The 16,161-nt window shown below is 47.4% G+C and overlaps 2 protein-coding genes across 2 annotated transcripts in view; one reads left to right on the top strand and one right to left on the bottom strand.

Moving 5' to 3' along the window:
• Window positions 1–502, top strand: part of EGR2 (early growth response 2) — a 2,357-nt gene extending 1,855 nt beyond the window's left edge. Inside the window, exon 3 of the mRNA XM_015413860.1 lies at window positions 7–502. Within this exon, the coding sequence (XP_015269346.1) occupies window positions 7–502 (496 nt within the window). The remainder of the gene's footprint in view (window positions 1–6) is intronic.
• Window positions 503–14,648: 14,146 nt separating this feature from the next.
• The window catches only part of ADO (2-aminoethanethiol (cysteamine) dioxygenase), a 1,872-nt gene continuing 359 nt past the window's right edge, over window positions 14,649–16,161 (bottom strand). Inside the window, exon 2 of the mRNA XM_015413858.1 lies at window positions 14,649–16,151. Coding sequence (XP_015269344.1) covers window positions 15,748–16,151 — 404 coding nt within the window. The 3' untranslated portion in view covers window positions 14,649–15,747. The remainder of the gene's footprint in view (window positions 16,152–16,161) is intronic.

Below are 16,161 nucleotides of genomic sequence, written 5' to 3'. Positions count from 1 at the left end.
CGCCGGCCCCCGCCTGGCCCCCGGCGCCTACGGCAGCCCGGCCCACCTGCCCCTGCGGCCCATCCTCCGGCCGCGCAAGTACCCCAACCGGCCCAGCAAGACGCCGGTCCACGAGCGGCCCTACCCGTGCCCGGCCGAGGCCTGCGACCGCCGCTTCTCCCGCTCCGACGAGCTGACGCGCCACATCCGCATCCACACGGGCCACAAGCCCTTCCAGTGCCGCATCTGCATGCGCAACTTCAGCCGCAGCGACCACCTCACCACCCACATCCGCACGCACACCGGCGAGAAGCCCTTCGCCTGCGACTTCTGCGGCAGGAAGTTCGCCCGCTCCGACGAGCGGAAGCGCCACACCAAGATCCACCTGCGCCAGAAGGAGCGCAAGGCCGCCGGGGGCCCCCCAGCCGCCGCCGGCCCGGCTGGATCCTCGGCCGGAGGCGCGCCCCCGCCTGGCCCGCACTGCTCCGGCACCGCCTGCTCCTCCCGGACGCGGACGCCTTGATGCGCCTCCTTGGGGCCACTGACTGCCTGCCTGCCAGCCTCCGAGCCCGCCGCCGGTCGTCAGCAGCAGGGAACCGGGCGAGGATGCCTCTCCCCGCGCCGCGGGCTTGCAGGCCCACCCACGAACTCTCCCGGCGCCAAAGTTCGAGGCAAGCTCGACTTCCGAGCGCGCTCTGGCGACGCACCCGGTGGTTCCTCGCCGCGGAGAAGGGACGGGTTGGGGGGGGGGGGGGGGGGGGAGAGAAGGGCTTGTCTTGTGCACTTTATAGCTTCGCTGCCTTCGCTCCAGGGAAACCGGCAGCCGGGATCGTTGGCTGCCGCTTGCCAAAGCCCTCCAAAAAGAGAGAGAGACAGAGCGAGAGAGAGCGCGCGCCTTGGGAACTTAAAAGACCGAAGCGCCCTTGTCGTTTTGACCTTAGCAATAGAAATGCAACTAATCAAGCAGAGACCCAAAACACATTTACTTGTGAGTTGCATTTGGGGGGTGGGGATTTAGGAGTAAATGCGTTCAGGATCGGGATACTCTTCGAGGAAACAGAAGTGCAATGAGGACGGGGCCAGACAGGAGGCGTGGCAATATCTGCCCCTCTTCTCTTTAACTTCCCCTTTTTAAGGTCCTTTTCAGTGGCTGTTCGCCGCCAATGTAGATTCCCCCCTTCCGGTATTTTGTGTGTGTGTTCGTTTAAAAACAATCTGCACTGTTCTCAGCCTCCTCGACCGTGGTGGTGGTGGTGGGGGGAGGCTGGAATCTAAGAGGCTTGATGGGAGAAGTTTAATTTATTATTTAAAAGGGAGGCTGTATATACATTCTCTGGTGTCTGGAATGCATGCGGTGGTGTTGAACTGTCCTTGGTGCCTTTTTTTGATGTCCACAATGGTTCAGTGGCTGCATGTCAATTGGTTGCCTTATTAATCATCTTTAGGATGGGATTAGGGACCCGCACACACACAATAAATTTCCAGCTCCCTGATTTTAGTATAGCTGTATATTTCTGCCTATTAATATTTGGATTTTTTCTAGAAACTCTATTTTTGTATGCACTGGGGGTTTTTCTGTGACTTATAATGTGTTGCTTTTGTAGTAATAATAATTTTTAAAAAGGGATCAGAGGAGAATGTAAATAATTTTGCTAGCGTTGACAGTGGGAGTTTGTTGGCTCCGGACAGGGACAGAAATATTCTAATCATGCACACCACTAACTGGAACCATCCCCAAGAAAGGTGGTTTTTGCCTTGACTATTGTGTAAATAAATGTTTTGTGGGGGGTAAAAACACGCACCTCAATTTGTCCTGGTAGTATTTCAGCATCGCTTTACCCTTTATAATCCATCCGTGGGGGCTAGAGGGTGGGAAGGAGAAGCGTACCCTCTCCTTGGAGAATTCCCCCTCCCTTGCAAGCTCATCAAAGTGCTTTGGTGCTTTCAAAGATCTTTGACACTAAAATAACCACTGAAGTCAGTGGGAATCATGCAGTGTTCCCTCTAAGCTGTGGAATCTGAGCAAAAATTCTACTTTGTGAGCTACTGGCATTAAAGCTGTGAGCGAGCAATTTGGCTACTGCATAAATTACTTTGCTCTGGGCCCATCCTTCCTGAGCTAAGACGAAAATGTATGAGCTGGAGGATAAAAAGCTGTGAGCTAGCTCACACTAACTCCGGTTAGAGAGAACACTGAATGGGTTACCCCAAAATCCTATAAAACAGGACACAGGTGGAGCAGCTTGGCCAGTACGGTTAGATTAAAATGTCAAGACCCACAACAGTTTAGCACTGGATAAGGAAAACCCATGATACTGTACACAGAGGAGAGAATCTGGAGTTATAGCCTTTAAATAGTGTCTCAGACTTGTTGAAACTACCTCTCTTCTAACCTTACTTGGCCTGTTCCATAGTTGCTTAACATAGAGTGCAATCATCCCAAAATCCCCCCCGTGTAGCTATTGCAGACTGAAGAATCTGCCATCACCTGTACAGTTCTTCTGTACCTTCACACACACCGCCACAGATAGCTGCTGACAGGGGAGGGGCTTATGGTATTGTTTGGATGGTACTTGTGCAATCATATGCCACAAGTTAACTTTTTTCATTTATGAAAATGAGTTATCTCACAAATTAAAGAATTAGTCAAGCCATATGTCCCTAATAGTGACTGCATCCATTTATGAGAGAAGTGTGGTCCTGTTTAATTAAGCAAAACTTGCTGTCAGCACAGCAGTGGTAAAACAGGGCTGCACTTACCTGTAACTGATGTCCCTCAAGGTCTTCTGTGCAGGCATACGTTGCACTTGCGCAGTCCCCCCCCCCAAAAAAAAAGAAATGTGGGACTGCACAGAAGATTAACTTTTTCTGTCCAAAATGACCCGGTCATCCCAGAGGCCATAGCCTGTGTTGAAAGAAGCATAAGGCCAGGTCAGTGAACTCAGGGAAGATGGGTGGTTCAAAATCAAGGAACAGTGTGGTGTAGTGGTTAAGAGCATCAGACTAGGATCTAGCAGACCTGGGTTCGAATCCTCATTCTGCCATGGAAGCTTGCTGGATGACCTTGATCCAGTCACACACTCAGCCTAACCTACCTCACAGGGTTATTGTGAAGATAAAATAGAGGAGTTTAGCTGGAGATCCTGGAAGTTTTTTGTCAACATCTGGATGTGGAACAGCGGTTACTGGGTGTGTCTGGAGAGGGAGGTATTTATGAATTTCCTTCATTGTGCAGGGGGTTGGACTAGATGACCTGGAGGACCCTTCCAACACTATGATTCTATGAGAGGGGAATGACATAAGCCACTTTGGGTCCCCTGCACTGGGGAGAAAGACCGGGTATAAAATGAAGTAAAATCAATTGTATGTTCACTCATAGGTGAACTTTGGCTGCATTCCTAGAACAACTGCTTGAGTGTAATCCCCACTGAATAAAATGGGGCTGATTTCTGAGTAGATTTAGGATTGCTCTCACTCTCAAGTAAGCACTGCGTTACTTGCGACTAACTCTGACTGAATGCAGTGGCATTTGCTCCCAGGTAAACTATTCATAGGACTGCAACATTTGACTTTTTTCAGGACAGCAGCACTTTGAGCTCTTGCAATCAGAGAAACTTTCAGTCCCTAGTTGGTGGTCAGGCACAGGGCCGAGGGCCGTGGGGGATGTGTGGGAAATTCCACTAGGCTAGCAAAAGCACCTTATGGGAGTCTAAGCAGTTCTCTGGGCTCCAGCCTACTATGATGGCGGGGTGCACAGGTCACTTGCTAGAGGCTGCTGGACAGCTGAAAAGTCCAAAATCTGGAGGCAGCAAATGGGTAAAGCCTCTTCCTGTGTACTTTACGAAAGAGTCTGGGGGCAAACTGAATCCCTTCCTCCAGTCACACTCAAGTATCGAGGACTTCCCCTGTTAGCAATAAATAGAACTGTTATTAATGTAAATGAGGGCGTTTTGACTCATTGCTGTTCCATGGCTTAAGGCAAGCTAATTCAAGCAGGCTCAGTAAATAAAATACCACGCCAGCCAACCAAGTGCCCACTCGGAGAAAGTGGCTTTCTGGGCTAGAATGGGTGAGGGAAGACTCTGCTGCTTCGTGGAAGGAGCATCACGGCAAAAATGGCGTTCCATTTCAACAAATCAACCGCAGCAGATGGGCCGCTTTTCTGTAAATGTCTCTTTAACGGAACCAGATATCTCTGTAAATAGATATGTGAAAGTTGGGTATTCCTTTAGTGGAAAAAGTGAGAACACTGAGGTCTAATTTTTGCTAGATTTGCTAGATTATGGAAATCCAGTGTCTCGCTTGCCTGCCTACTTGATAGCCAATATTGTGGTCATTTTTGACTGAGAAGAGAAAGAAGTACATACATTTTGTAAAGCTTTCTAGCCTACCGGAAAGTCCTGCCTCAAGGGGACACACGAGTAGCTATTCATATAGGAGTTGCACAGTTGATAATTTTGGCCCTGAATGTTTATTGCTTATCAATTACATCATAGATCATTAGAGACCTCCATGTCCTAGGGCTAGTTCATGTAACATCTGGCTTCTTCTTGGTAGTTGAATGTTTCAGCCAGCTATTCATGTAGTAATGGGTTAAGTGACTTTGAAAAAGAACTACATGCTGTACAAAACATACAAACGGGCCCTGCTTACTGCACTTTCATGGATACACGTGGTTGTGTGAACCAGACATCTGACTTTAGCAGAAGAGCTTCATATCCAAAACAAGATGGACAGGGGAAAGGTGGTGCAAAAAGACAGGATGACAAACAGTGAGGGAAAGGGAGGATTAACTAGTAACAGGAAGCTCAAGGTAGCAGTGCGGCTATCTGTGGCCAATCGGACTGAATGGTGCCAAGAAAAACAGCGCTCCTGGACATTCTCCCGTCCAGAGTCCTGGTTACACTGGGGTGCTTCTTCACTGGCCCTTTTCTCTAGATTTCATGTCATTCACTCTAGCACATCCAGACATCCCTCCTATGCCATCATATCCTTAATACTTCCCCATTACCCTCCCACTTTTTGAACAGTGTTCATTTGTGGAGATGATTTTTGGCTTCAAATTGTAGATCAGTCCTTGTAGGGCAGGGCTGACAACAATGCCCTTTAAGCAACCTCCTCTGCTTCCATCTCGGATTAGGCATCTGCCCCCATCTGTGGATGAAGGATGCGGCCTCTTATTATTGTTACGTGGTACTGTTCTTCTGTGGAACTCAAAAACAACCCACTTATAACTTCTAGGAGGTTCCCCAACCATGCATCAGTCAGACTCAGAAATGCTTTATTTTAACAAGGCCCCACCTTTAGGTCATGGTATAAAAGGCATAGTTTATGGGGACTGCACTGCCAGCCACAGACACACATTCATAAGAACAAGAGAAGCCATGTTGGATCAGGCCAATGGCCCATCCAGTCCAACACTGTGTTAAACTGTGGCCAAAAACCCAGATGTCATTAGGAGGTCCACCAGAACTCCAGAAGTCCTCCCACTGTTGCTCTCCAAGCACCAAGAATACAGAGCATCACTGCCTCAGACAGTGTGTTCCATCTGTACCTTATAGCTAATAGCCATTGGTGGACCTCTGCTCCATGGTTATCCAATCCCCTCTTGAGCTATGTTTGTAGCTGCCACCACTTCCTGTGGCAGTGAATTGCACATGTTAACTACTCTTTGGATGAAGAAGTACTTCCTTTTCTCTCTTCTAACCCGACTGCTCATCAATGCCATTGAGTGCCCATGAGTTCTTGTATTGTGAGAAAGGGAGAAAAGTACTTCTTTCTCTACCTTCTCTATCCCATGCATAATTTTGTAAACCTCTCTGTCATGTCACTTCTCAGTTATCGTTTCTCCAAGCTAAAGAGCCCTGACCTCTTTAACCTTTCTTCACAGGGAAAGTGTTCCATCCCGTTAATCATTTTAGTTGCCCTTTTCTGTACCTTTTCCAATGCTATAGTATTTTTTTTTTTTGAGGTGTGGTGACCAGAACTGTGCACAGTATTCCAAACGAGGCCGCAACATAGATTTATACAAGGGCATTATGATACTGGCTGATTTGTTTTCAGTTCCCTTCCTACTAATCCCCAGCATAGCATTTGCCATTATTATTGCAGTTGCACACTGAATCAACATTTTCAGTGAGTTATCGACCACAACTCCAAGATCTCTCTCCTGGTCAGTTACCGCCAGTTTGGACCCCATAAACATATACCTATATTTGGGATTTTTTGCTCCAGTGTGCATTACTTTGTACTTGCCCATCATAAATCTCATTTGCCACATTGCATCCCACCAGCCCAGCCTCAACAGATCCCTCTGGAGCGCCTCACAGTCCTCACTGGTTCTCTTCCAACTCCAAATCATTAATGAACAAGCTAAAAAGCACCAGACCTAGTACTGAGCCTTGCGGTACCTCACTGCTTGCCCATTTATACCCACTCTCTGTTTCCTGTTAATTAACCAGTTGTTTATTTTTATTCATTAAAAGTACTTTGCAAAAGTTCATACCAAAAAACAACAACTGGTTTCTTGCTTTACACAATGCACTTGGCTACAGAGACAGTAAGGATCACTGTCCCCTAGTCCTCGACAGGAAATTCTTAAACCCTGCAACCTCAGCCATCAATCTTCATTTAGAACAGGAGGAATCTGAAACAAAAATGACTAAGTTGTGTTGCTGCACATCTTGGGACTAATGCATTTTGTTCTGCACTCAGAGATGATTTATAGTGCAATCCTAAGCAAAGTTACATCCTTCTAAACCCACTGAAGTAAATGGTCTTAGAAGGGTATCACTCTGTTTAGGATTGCACCATTAATCATGTAAGCTGTAATGGCAAAATAGCTATGCACATGCCAAAGAGATGCACTGATAAAACTGACACTTCCTATATATTGGGAGAGGGACGCAGGAGTAGTTCTGCTCATGTATTAGAATATTGCTTTTTACCCCAGCTGAAGTAAATCCTACTCCGCTATGACATGCTGATCCTTTCGGACTGCAACAAGTCAAACCCGTTTGAGGCGAAAGAATTGTGCTCGTGGTCTTGCACCAAAAACAGCCTTGCTGGAAACCGTTACGTATTTAAAACTGCAGAATCAAATGCAGATACACCATTTCCTCCCTGGGTCATGAATCCAACCTCCCAGCCAAGAACGTCATCATAATAATGCTTCAGAGGGTAGCCGTGTTGGTCTGCGGGAGAACAACTAGTCCAGTAGCACTTTAGAGACCAGCAAGATTTTCAGGGTAGAAGCTTCTGATAGTCAAAGCTCCCTTCATCAGATAATAATACTAATAATAAGCAAATAATGCTGGAACACATTGGCTGAGCATCTCAAGGCAGTGCCCAGTTCAGAGCAGTTCAACAGGTGACTTCCACTAAGCAGCTCTCCACTCCGCCCACCCCTCCCCAACGTCCCAAGCTCAAGTGGTGGTGGGGCTCTGAACCACCCTTATTATTATCTTGGAAGGAACACTGATTGCAATGAAGATTTTCTTCCAAGTAAGTGTACCTCAGATCTTAACCACAAGGCATCAGAAGGGACAGAACTCCAGTTCATGGGCCATGATATGATCACTTAGTGAAATGTAAGGGGACAGAGGATTTCCTTTTGACTTCAAAGAGCTGGTGATTGATCACCTCAAGTTTCCTTGTGCCAAGGTTTCCCAAGTACCGTGGAGAACGCCAATGTGAGTAGGGAGCTAGACAAGCGCAAGTATGTCCAGTGCCTAACAGGACTGCAGAGATGGTGCAGCCACAGTTTTTGTGTACAGCACAAATTAATAAAATTGGTCGAATCTTTTATATTCCTTGTTCCTTCTATGCAGCATGATAGAAAATAGCACAACACCTCTCTTTCAGTTACATGAAGCTTTCCACTTTTCCTGCCCTGACTGAAATGCTAGGCAAAAAGACAGGGATTCTCCCACCGAGAAAACTACCCTCAGATATATTACCAGCATGATGAACAGAACAGGCCTTTTATCTTTTCATCATTAAATCACAGCAGACTTAGTGTGACCCATGCAGGGGCTGCAAGGCAAGAGACGTTCAGGGGTTTGCCATTGCCTGCCTCTGCGTAGCAACCCTGGGCTTCCTCGGTGGTCTCCCAACCAAATGGGCTGACCCTGCTTGGCTTTCTTGATGTGAGGAGACTGGGCCGTCCAAGTCAGGGCAGAACAGGCCTACAAGGGATTTTAAAAAAATAGCACTAAGAAACCTGCTTTAATTGGTCCAGCAGGTATGTGTTTGCAAGTCTTCCAACCCAGGCAGGGGGAAAGGCCCTAGATTTCTTGGCAAGGCAGCCTGCAGAGCTCCTACTCAATATAGTTCAAGGTCAGAATAGTAGTTTCTTAATGGCTATATCGGGTGCAAGGCTTCTACTTGTTCTAACTTGCTCTGCTCCTGTCGAAGGGAAAGCAGGGTGTTTTCCGTTCAGTGCAAACTCCCAGAGATGAATACACCGGGCTTACTTAAAGGAAATTAATGCAAGACCCAACATCCACTTCACGTTGCTCCATCGCAGTGAATCAAAAGGGGATAATCAATCCTAAGCACATTCATGCAGAAATCACATGATGCCCAACGGGAGGCTTACTCCCATGTAAGCCTGAATGGAACAGCAGCTGCAGCCCAACCCCCTGGACTCAGCAGCATTCGCTTCCCAGCAGACACGCGTACAGTCGGGTCCATGCTACACATGAGGGAAGAAAATGGACTGAACCACTTCAGAATGCAGGTGTGCCATTCTAAAAGCTGATTTAGAACAAATTGCAATAAAGCAGAAAGGTTCTAACAGCTACAATTGATAATTGGAGGGAGTTTTGTTTTTCGTACTTATCCAGAAACACTCAACCATGGCACCCTCCCCCTGGCTAGTTGAAGCCAGTTCATTCCACCATCTCATTCTGCTGCATATATAAACCTCCCCCAAGTTTTAGATGGGACTCCTGCAGGCGGAGGGTTGCCGTTCGGAGTCCTCCTACACTCCACGTTGTTTCCATGCATGGAGAAAGCTAGCACATCATGGAGAGAGGCTGAGGCATAGTGCTACTGCAACAGACTTTGTACATGTGGACTGTTGTTTTTTTAATCCTTCCTTAGAAGCCTAAAATTGGTTGCACCTCCTTTTGGTGTCTCTTGTCAAAAATTTCTTAAATATGTGGGCTTCAGTGGTTTGTAAATCAGCCCTTGCTGGCAATCTTTATCTGCTCTGGTCCATCACAAGGCTGGATATGAAAACCATCACCTTTTTTGTTAATTAGCTGCTGTTATAAGATTTAGAGATATTTTACACCAAACAAATTATGTTGAAATCTGGTCGCGTACAGATTTGGGTTTAGACTAACTTGAGTGTGGGCATTATGACAGCAAGACTCTACATGAGGAGGAGGAGGAGGAGGAGGAGATTGGATTTATACCCCGCCCTTCACTTGGAGTCTCAGAGCGGCTTACAAACTCCTTTCCCTTCCCCTCCCCACAACAGACACCCTGTGAGGTGGGTGGGGCTGAGAGAGCTCTGACAGAAACTGCTCTTTTTCAAGAACAGCTCTTATCAGAACTACGGCTTGCCCAAGGTCACATCAGCAGGTGCAAGTGGAGGAGTGGGGACTCAAACCTGGTTCTCCCAGATTAGAGTCTGCACACTTAACCACTACACCAAACTGGCTGGAGTGTAAAGTGCCGTCAAGCTGCAGTCAACTTATGGTGATCCTACAGGGCTTTCAAGGCAACGGATATTCAGAGGGGGTTGGCCATCGCCAGCCTCCGCATGGCAACCCTGGAATTCCTTGGTGGTCTCCCATCCAAGTACTCACCAGGGCCGACCCTGCTTAGCTTCTGAGATCTGAGATGGCATGCTCCAGCAGCAGTGCAAACCAACTTGTGCTTGTCCTATAAACTGAAGAAAGGGATAGGTTTAAATACTACTTCTAAACTACCAACAGTGACACTTCCTTCTGAAAACATACATTTCCACAGTAACTTAAGCTGGGACCTAAAAGGCCTTCCCCCTCCCTCAGGCACACCACGGCTCCCCTGACTGTAGCCCCTCTTGCACCCCCCCCATAGGAATGGAGTACCCCCTGTAGCAGCATGCCCTACAGTGCAAGCGGCTGCAATGAGAGGGAAGCTGTCCCTCCCCCCCTGCACTAGCAGCAGCACTTTCCCCCTGACATGCAGGGCTCTTTAGGGCCTAATCTTATTCAGCAGTATTCAGTGACGCCTTTTAAAAAATCACGATAAAAAGTGCACAGGAAGAGAAGACTACATTTAACCTCTCAGTATATGCACATATTGAGAGTCCCTTGGACTGCAAGAAGATCCAATCAGTCAATCCTAAAAGAAATCAACCCTGACTGTTCCCTGGAAGGCCAGATAATGAAACTGAAGCTCAAATATTTTGGCCACCCAATGAGAAGGGAGCACTCCCTGGAGAAGACCCTGATGCTGGGAAAGATTGAAGGTCAAAGAAGATGGGGACAGCAAAGGATGAGATGGTTAGACAGTGTCTTAGATGCAACAAACATGAAATTGAGCCAACTTCAGAGGACGGCGGAAGACCGGAAGGCCTGGCGTGATCTGGTCCATGGGGTCGCGAAGAGTCGGACTTGACTGTGCGACTGAACAACAACAATAATATGCACATCTTGAGTGTAAGTATAATTCTTCCAAAGTTTCAAATATCTGTTTGCTCAATATAAAAGTGGGATACGATAACATCACCAGCTATCTGGCAAACCATGTATTGTTGCTAGGCAGTATAGATAGTCATTTGGTATGCCCCTCTGGTCTAATAGGTTCATACAGAATTTCAAAAACCATAATGGGAAACTGGGGGAAAAAATCAATGTCTGAACTGAGGGCCTCCCTCATACTAGCTTTAAGTCTCTGAACTCCTGCCATTCTTTCTTCATCCTCAGTTGATTTTAGCTTTGTTCTAAAAACAGTTCTGCTCTCCTCTCTTACTATAGGGAGTGCGGTTAACTTTTCCATGCAGAACAGCATTAAAATTTACCAGATCACAGTCAACTTTTGTTCAATGTGCACACTTGGCAGCAAGAATCATAGAATGATGGAGTTGGAAGGGACCTCCAGTGTCATCTAGTCCAACCCCCAGCACAAGGCAGGAAATTTGCAAATACCTCCCCCCCCCGCTGTTCTATACCGAGAAGATGACAAAAAACCTCCAGGATCTCCAGCCAAACTGGCCTGAAGAAAAATTGCTTCCTGACCCCAAAGCTGCGATCAGTATTTCCCTGGGTGTGAAAGAAAGGGCCACAACAACTAAGCACTGATGCAACCCTTCCTGCCCTCCCTCTCATGATCTGCCTAAGTTCACACATCAGCATTGCTGTCAGATGGCCATCTCGCCTTTGTTTGGAAACCTCCAAAGAAGGAGAGCCCATCACTTTGCGTGATCTGGACACTATAGAGAGCCAGTTTGGTGTAGTGGTTAAGTGTACGGACTCTAATCTGGGAGAAACGGGTTTGAGTCCCCACTCCTCCACTTGCACCTGCTGATGTGACCTTGGGTCAGTCACAAGCTCTGGCACAGCTGTCCTTGGAAAAGAGCAGTTTGTGTCAGAGTTCTCTCAGCCCCACCCACCTCACAGGGTGTCTGTTGTGGGGAGGGGAAGGGAAAGGAGTTTGTAAGCCGCTCTGAGACTCCAAGTGAAGGGCGGGGTATAAATCCAATCTCTTCTTCTTATACATCTGTTGATACAGCCCAAAATCACATTTGCCTTTTTAGCTACCGCATCACACTACTGACTCATGTTCAGTGTATGGTCTACTAAGACCCCAGATCCTTTTCACACATACTACTGCCAAGACAAGTCTCCCCCATCCTATATTTATGCATTTGATTTTTCCTACCCAATTGCAGAGCTTTATATTTATCCCCGTTGGAATTCATTTTATTTATTTTAGCCCAGTTTTCCAGCCTGTTGAGATCATCCTGTATCCTGACACAACACTAAACAATAAACTTACTGATGAAGGTTAAAGCAGAAGGTACCAAAGCAGAATTGCAGCTGAACATCAAGAAGACAATAGTAACGATTACTGTGGAAGTATACAACTTTAAGGTTGATGATGAAGAAACAGACCTTGTTAAAGATTCTCTATTCCTCGGTTCCATCATCAGCCCAAAGGGAGACGGCAACCAAGAAAACAGAAGGAGATTGAAACTGGGAAGGACAGCCGTGAAGGAGCTAGAAAAGATTCTTAAGGGTATGGATACGTTGCTGGTGACCAAGATTAAGATAATTCATACCACAGTGTGCCCCATTACTGTGTTCAGGTGTGAACATCATTGGTCAATGAAGAAAGCTGGCAGAAAGAAAGTTGATTCATTTGAAATGTGGTGTTGGAGGAGAGTTTTACAGATACGATAGGCCGCCAAAAAGCCAAATAAGTGGTTTCTAGATCAAATCAAGCCTGAACTCTTCCTCAAAGATTAAAGGACTAAACTGAGGCTTATTGTACTTTGGTCACATTATGAGAAGACAAAGAGTCACTAGAAAAGACAATAATGCTAGGAAAAGTTGAAGGCAGCAGGAAAAGAAGAAGACCCAACCAATGTTCCCTCTAAGCTGTGGAGTCTTGTGAGTAAAAATTCTACTTTGTGAGCTACTGGCATTAAAGTTGTGAGCAAGTGATTTGGCTACCGCATAAATTAGTTTGCTCTGGAGCCATCCTTCCTGAGCTAAGACAAAAATGTGTGAGTTGGAGGCTAAAAAACTGTGAGCTTGCTCACAGTAACTCAGCTTAGAGGGAACACTGGACCCAACACGAGATGGATGGACTCCACTAAGGAAGTTGCAGCCCTCAGTTTGCAAGACCTGAGCAAGGCTGTGAACGATACGAGGCTTTGGAGATCGCTCATTCACAGGGTCGCCATAAGTCAGAAGCGACTTGACAGCACTAACAACAACAAAACAATAAAACTGTTTTCCAGTCCACGTGCTACTATTGTAATCTGAAATTCTGGTTATCCACATCAAGAGAACACATGGGGTGATGCTTCTACGGCTTCCTCAAGCTGTACGGTCAGCACACCACTGCTGTGACAAAAAAGCCTCTTCTGACAAAGGCCTCCTTCTCTCACATGCCCCATGGCCAAAGCAGCCCTGGCCCAGCAGGAGCCAAGCTGACCTCAGCCTCCCAGTACCAAGAACACAGCTTTATACACAAACGATTAAACACTATTGCGACTGATGCAAGTTAAGTCATTCATCAACTGGAGGTTTGCTTATTAAGCACGGGATGTTGCATTTCCCCCCATCATCTTTGATAGGCAACTGTAAAAACCAGAAGTATTAATACACAAAGTACAGCTGCAATATTTAAGAACATAAGAACAGAACAGAAGCCAATGTTGGATCAGGCCAAAGGCCCATCCAGTCCAACACTCTGTATCACACAGTGGCCAGAAATACCAGTGCCATCAGGAGGTCCACCAGTGGGGCCAGGACATTAGAAGCCCTCCCACTGTTGATCCCCCCCAAGCACCAAGAAGACAGAGCATCCCTTGCCCCAGAGCACCAATCTATACCTTGTGGCTAATAGCCACTGATGGACCTCTGCTCCATATGCTTATCTAATTCCTTTTTGAAGCCGTCCATGCTTGTAGCCGCCACCACTTCCTGTGGCAGTGAATTCCAAGTGTTAATCACTCTTTGGGTGAAGAAGTACTTCCTTTTATCTGTTCTAACCCGACCGCTCAGCAATTTCATGGAGTTCCCACGAGTTCTTGTATTGTGAGAAAGGGAGAAAAGTACCTCTTTCTCTACCTGCTCTTTCCCATGCATAATCTTATAAACCTCGATCATGTCACCCCTCAGTCGTCGTTTCTCCAAGCTAAAGAGCCCTAAGTGCCTTAACCTTTCCTCATAGGGAAAGTGTTCCGACCCTTTTATCATTCGAGTTGCCCTTTTCTGCACTTTTTCCAAAGCTATAATATCCTTTTTAAGGTGTGGTGACCAGAATTGCACACAGTAATTACACACATAATCCCAGACAGGAAAAATACCAGTGAATCTGCCGCTATGAATACAGCCAACAAACAAAGATCAATCTTGGAACGAATTTCATAAAGGTTGGTAACACCCCTTAATGTACTTTAGTGTTAAAAGACACCAAAACAAATGCCTAGATCAGAAGGTGACAGGGCAGGTACCTTACAATATATAGGATTATAAAGATTCCCAGTGACCAGAGAGCACTCAGCCACTGAAGAGACATCCCTTTGTGACACCACACCCATGCGATGCACAGGGAATGCCACGCCAAAGGGGGAAAGCAACTCCATTTCCTTTTCATTTAATAAAAGTTCCATGAAGTTAACTATAAATAGTAAAAAAAAGCTATTGCTTCACGTACATCTGCTTACACAAGGCTTCAAACAGAACTTAAGAACCAGACTCAAACCATAATCTTCCAGCAACTATCAAATTCTTCTACAGAAGGCCTGTGCCAGAAGCTTATTACCATCGTGTCAAAAACACCATCTGTCTTGTGTTATGTAATGTCACCCCCTTCTAAATACAGTGAATGAATCTTTGCAGCAAAAATCAACTAGAAAAGCTTCCATCAACGGATGTTAAAGAATGGTACAAACAGCCTTATCTAGGAATTATCATTTTTAATATCTAAAACACGTTCTCTTAACACAGATGTAATATTTTTGACAGGATCCTCACGCTCAACTGGACATCATCCATAGGCAGAATTAAACTTTAATTTTAACGACACACCCAATAATGTTAATTCAAAGTATACTGTCCCGCTCCAGCCCATTTCGTATCATCTTCCGCATAAATCTCGCTGTCCTCCAATCCCATCTTGGAATTCTACTAAATGGATTGCAGGAACTGTAATTTTCAAAGGGCCCCAGAATTCTTAATGCCTTTTTTAGCTGTAGCAGAAGAGGAAAAGTGAAGGTACAAAGTGTTACTTCTAAATTAAGCTAAATACCATCTTGGTGCCTGAATGGTGAAATGTTATTACTCTCCCATATCTTCACATCAATTAGGAGAAATAAATATGGCAGCTCCCAACAGCTTTGCACCCACAGAACTGAAGAGTTTTGGAGCTTCCCTGCAAGGACAAGAAATGGGATGCAAGTCGTGTCCCGAATTGACAGTGCCGCTTCTCCCAACTCCACGCAACTGAGGCGCATCCACTGCAAAGCGACTTGACACTACTGGCCTCAAATGACAGGGATCAACTTCAGCGTTCTCTGGTTCCCACGCCGAGCATGAGTTGGCTGCTGTTTGTGCAAGGAGCCAAGCTCCCAAGAAAGACCCTCTTGCCCATGCACCATTTGAAACGCAACATCTTGGGCAGAACCTGTTTTCTCTCCAGACCCATTCGTTAAGAGGGGTGTGCTGTCTCCGGACCGGCGGCTTGTGCTTCTCAACGCTCTGAGCCCGGAAGGAGAACTTAAAACCACAGGAGGCTGTGTGCCCAGGCCTGTTTCCTTACACAGGGCAATGCTCTCGAGGAACGCTGGCGTTCTGCTGCGAAGTTCCCCAAGTGGGTTGCTCCTATTCTTATTACTCAGGTAAGCGTCTGGTCTGGGAAAAGACAGGGCAACTATGGCTTTAGAAGGTCTCCAGTGCAGCAACCAGGAAAGGGCATGGGGCCAGAGCCTGGGCAGGGCAGGGCAGGGCAGGCCTCCCGCCCCCCCATCACCGGGGAGGGAAGGATGGCTCTCGCCGGCCCCTTCCAGCGGGCCAGTGGAGAAGGCAGCCAGGCGAGGCTTCAAGGAGACACCCGGGGCCCCGGGTAGGGCTCCCCGCCGCACCAGAAGTCGGGCGCCTGCGGGGTCTCTTGCAGCCAGACCTCCCGGGGCAGCCCCTGGTGCTCGGCGTCGGGGCCGAGGCTCTGCCCGTCGCCCAGGCGGTAATAGTGGCAGTCCCGGCCGCGCTCGGGGTCGTAGGGGGGCGCGAGGATGTCGAGGAAAGCGGCGGGGCCGCCGACGGCGTCGATCTGGTGCAGGTTGTCGGCGTGCGGGGAGAGGCGGCAAGGGGCCGAGGCGGGCGTGTAGAGCTGGTGCGAGCGGAGCAGGGCGCGGTAGCGGCGCGGGGAGGCCGGCGGCGGGGAAGGCGCCGCCGCCGACCCGGCCGCAGAAGCGTCGCTATTGCCCCCGCCGTCGCCGCCTCCGCCTCCGTCCCC

This window comes from Gekko japonicus, unplaced genomic scaffold (genome assembly GCF_001447785.1).
Source record: "Gekko japonicus isolate JY-2015 unplaced genomic scaffold, Gekko_japonicus_V1.1 scaffold1183, whole genome shotgun sequence".
Classification (NCBI taxonomy): Eukaryota; Metazoa; Chordata; class Lepidosauria; order Squamata; family Gekkonidae; genus Gekko; species Gekko japonicus.
Note: the sequence above shows the minus strand (reverse complement) of the source record. Positions and strands in the feature narration are given on the sequence as shown.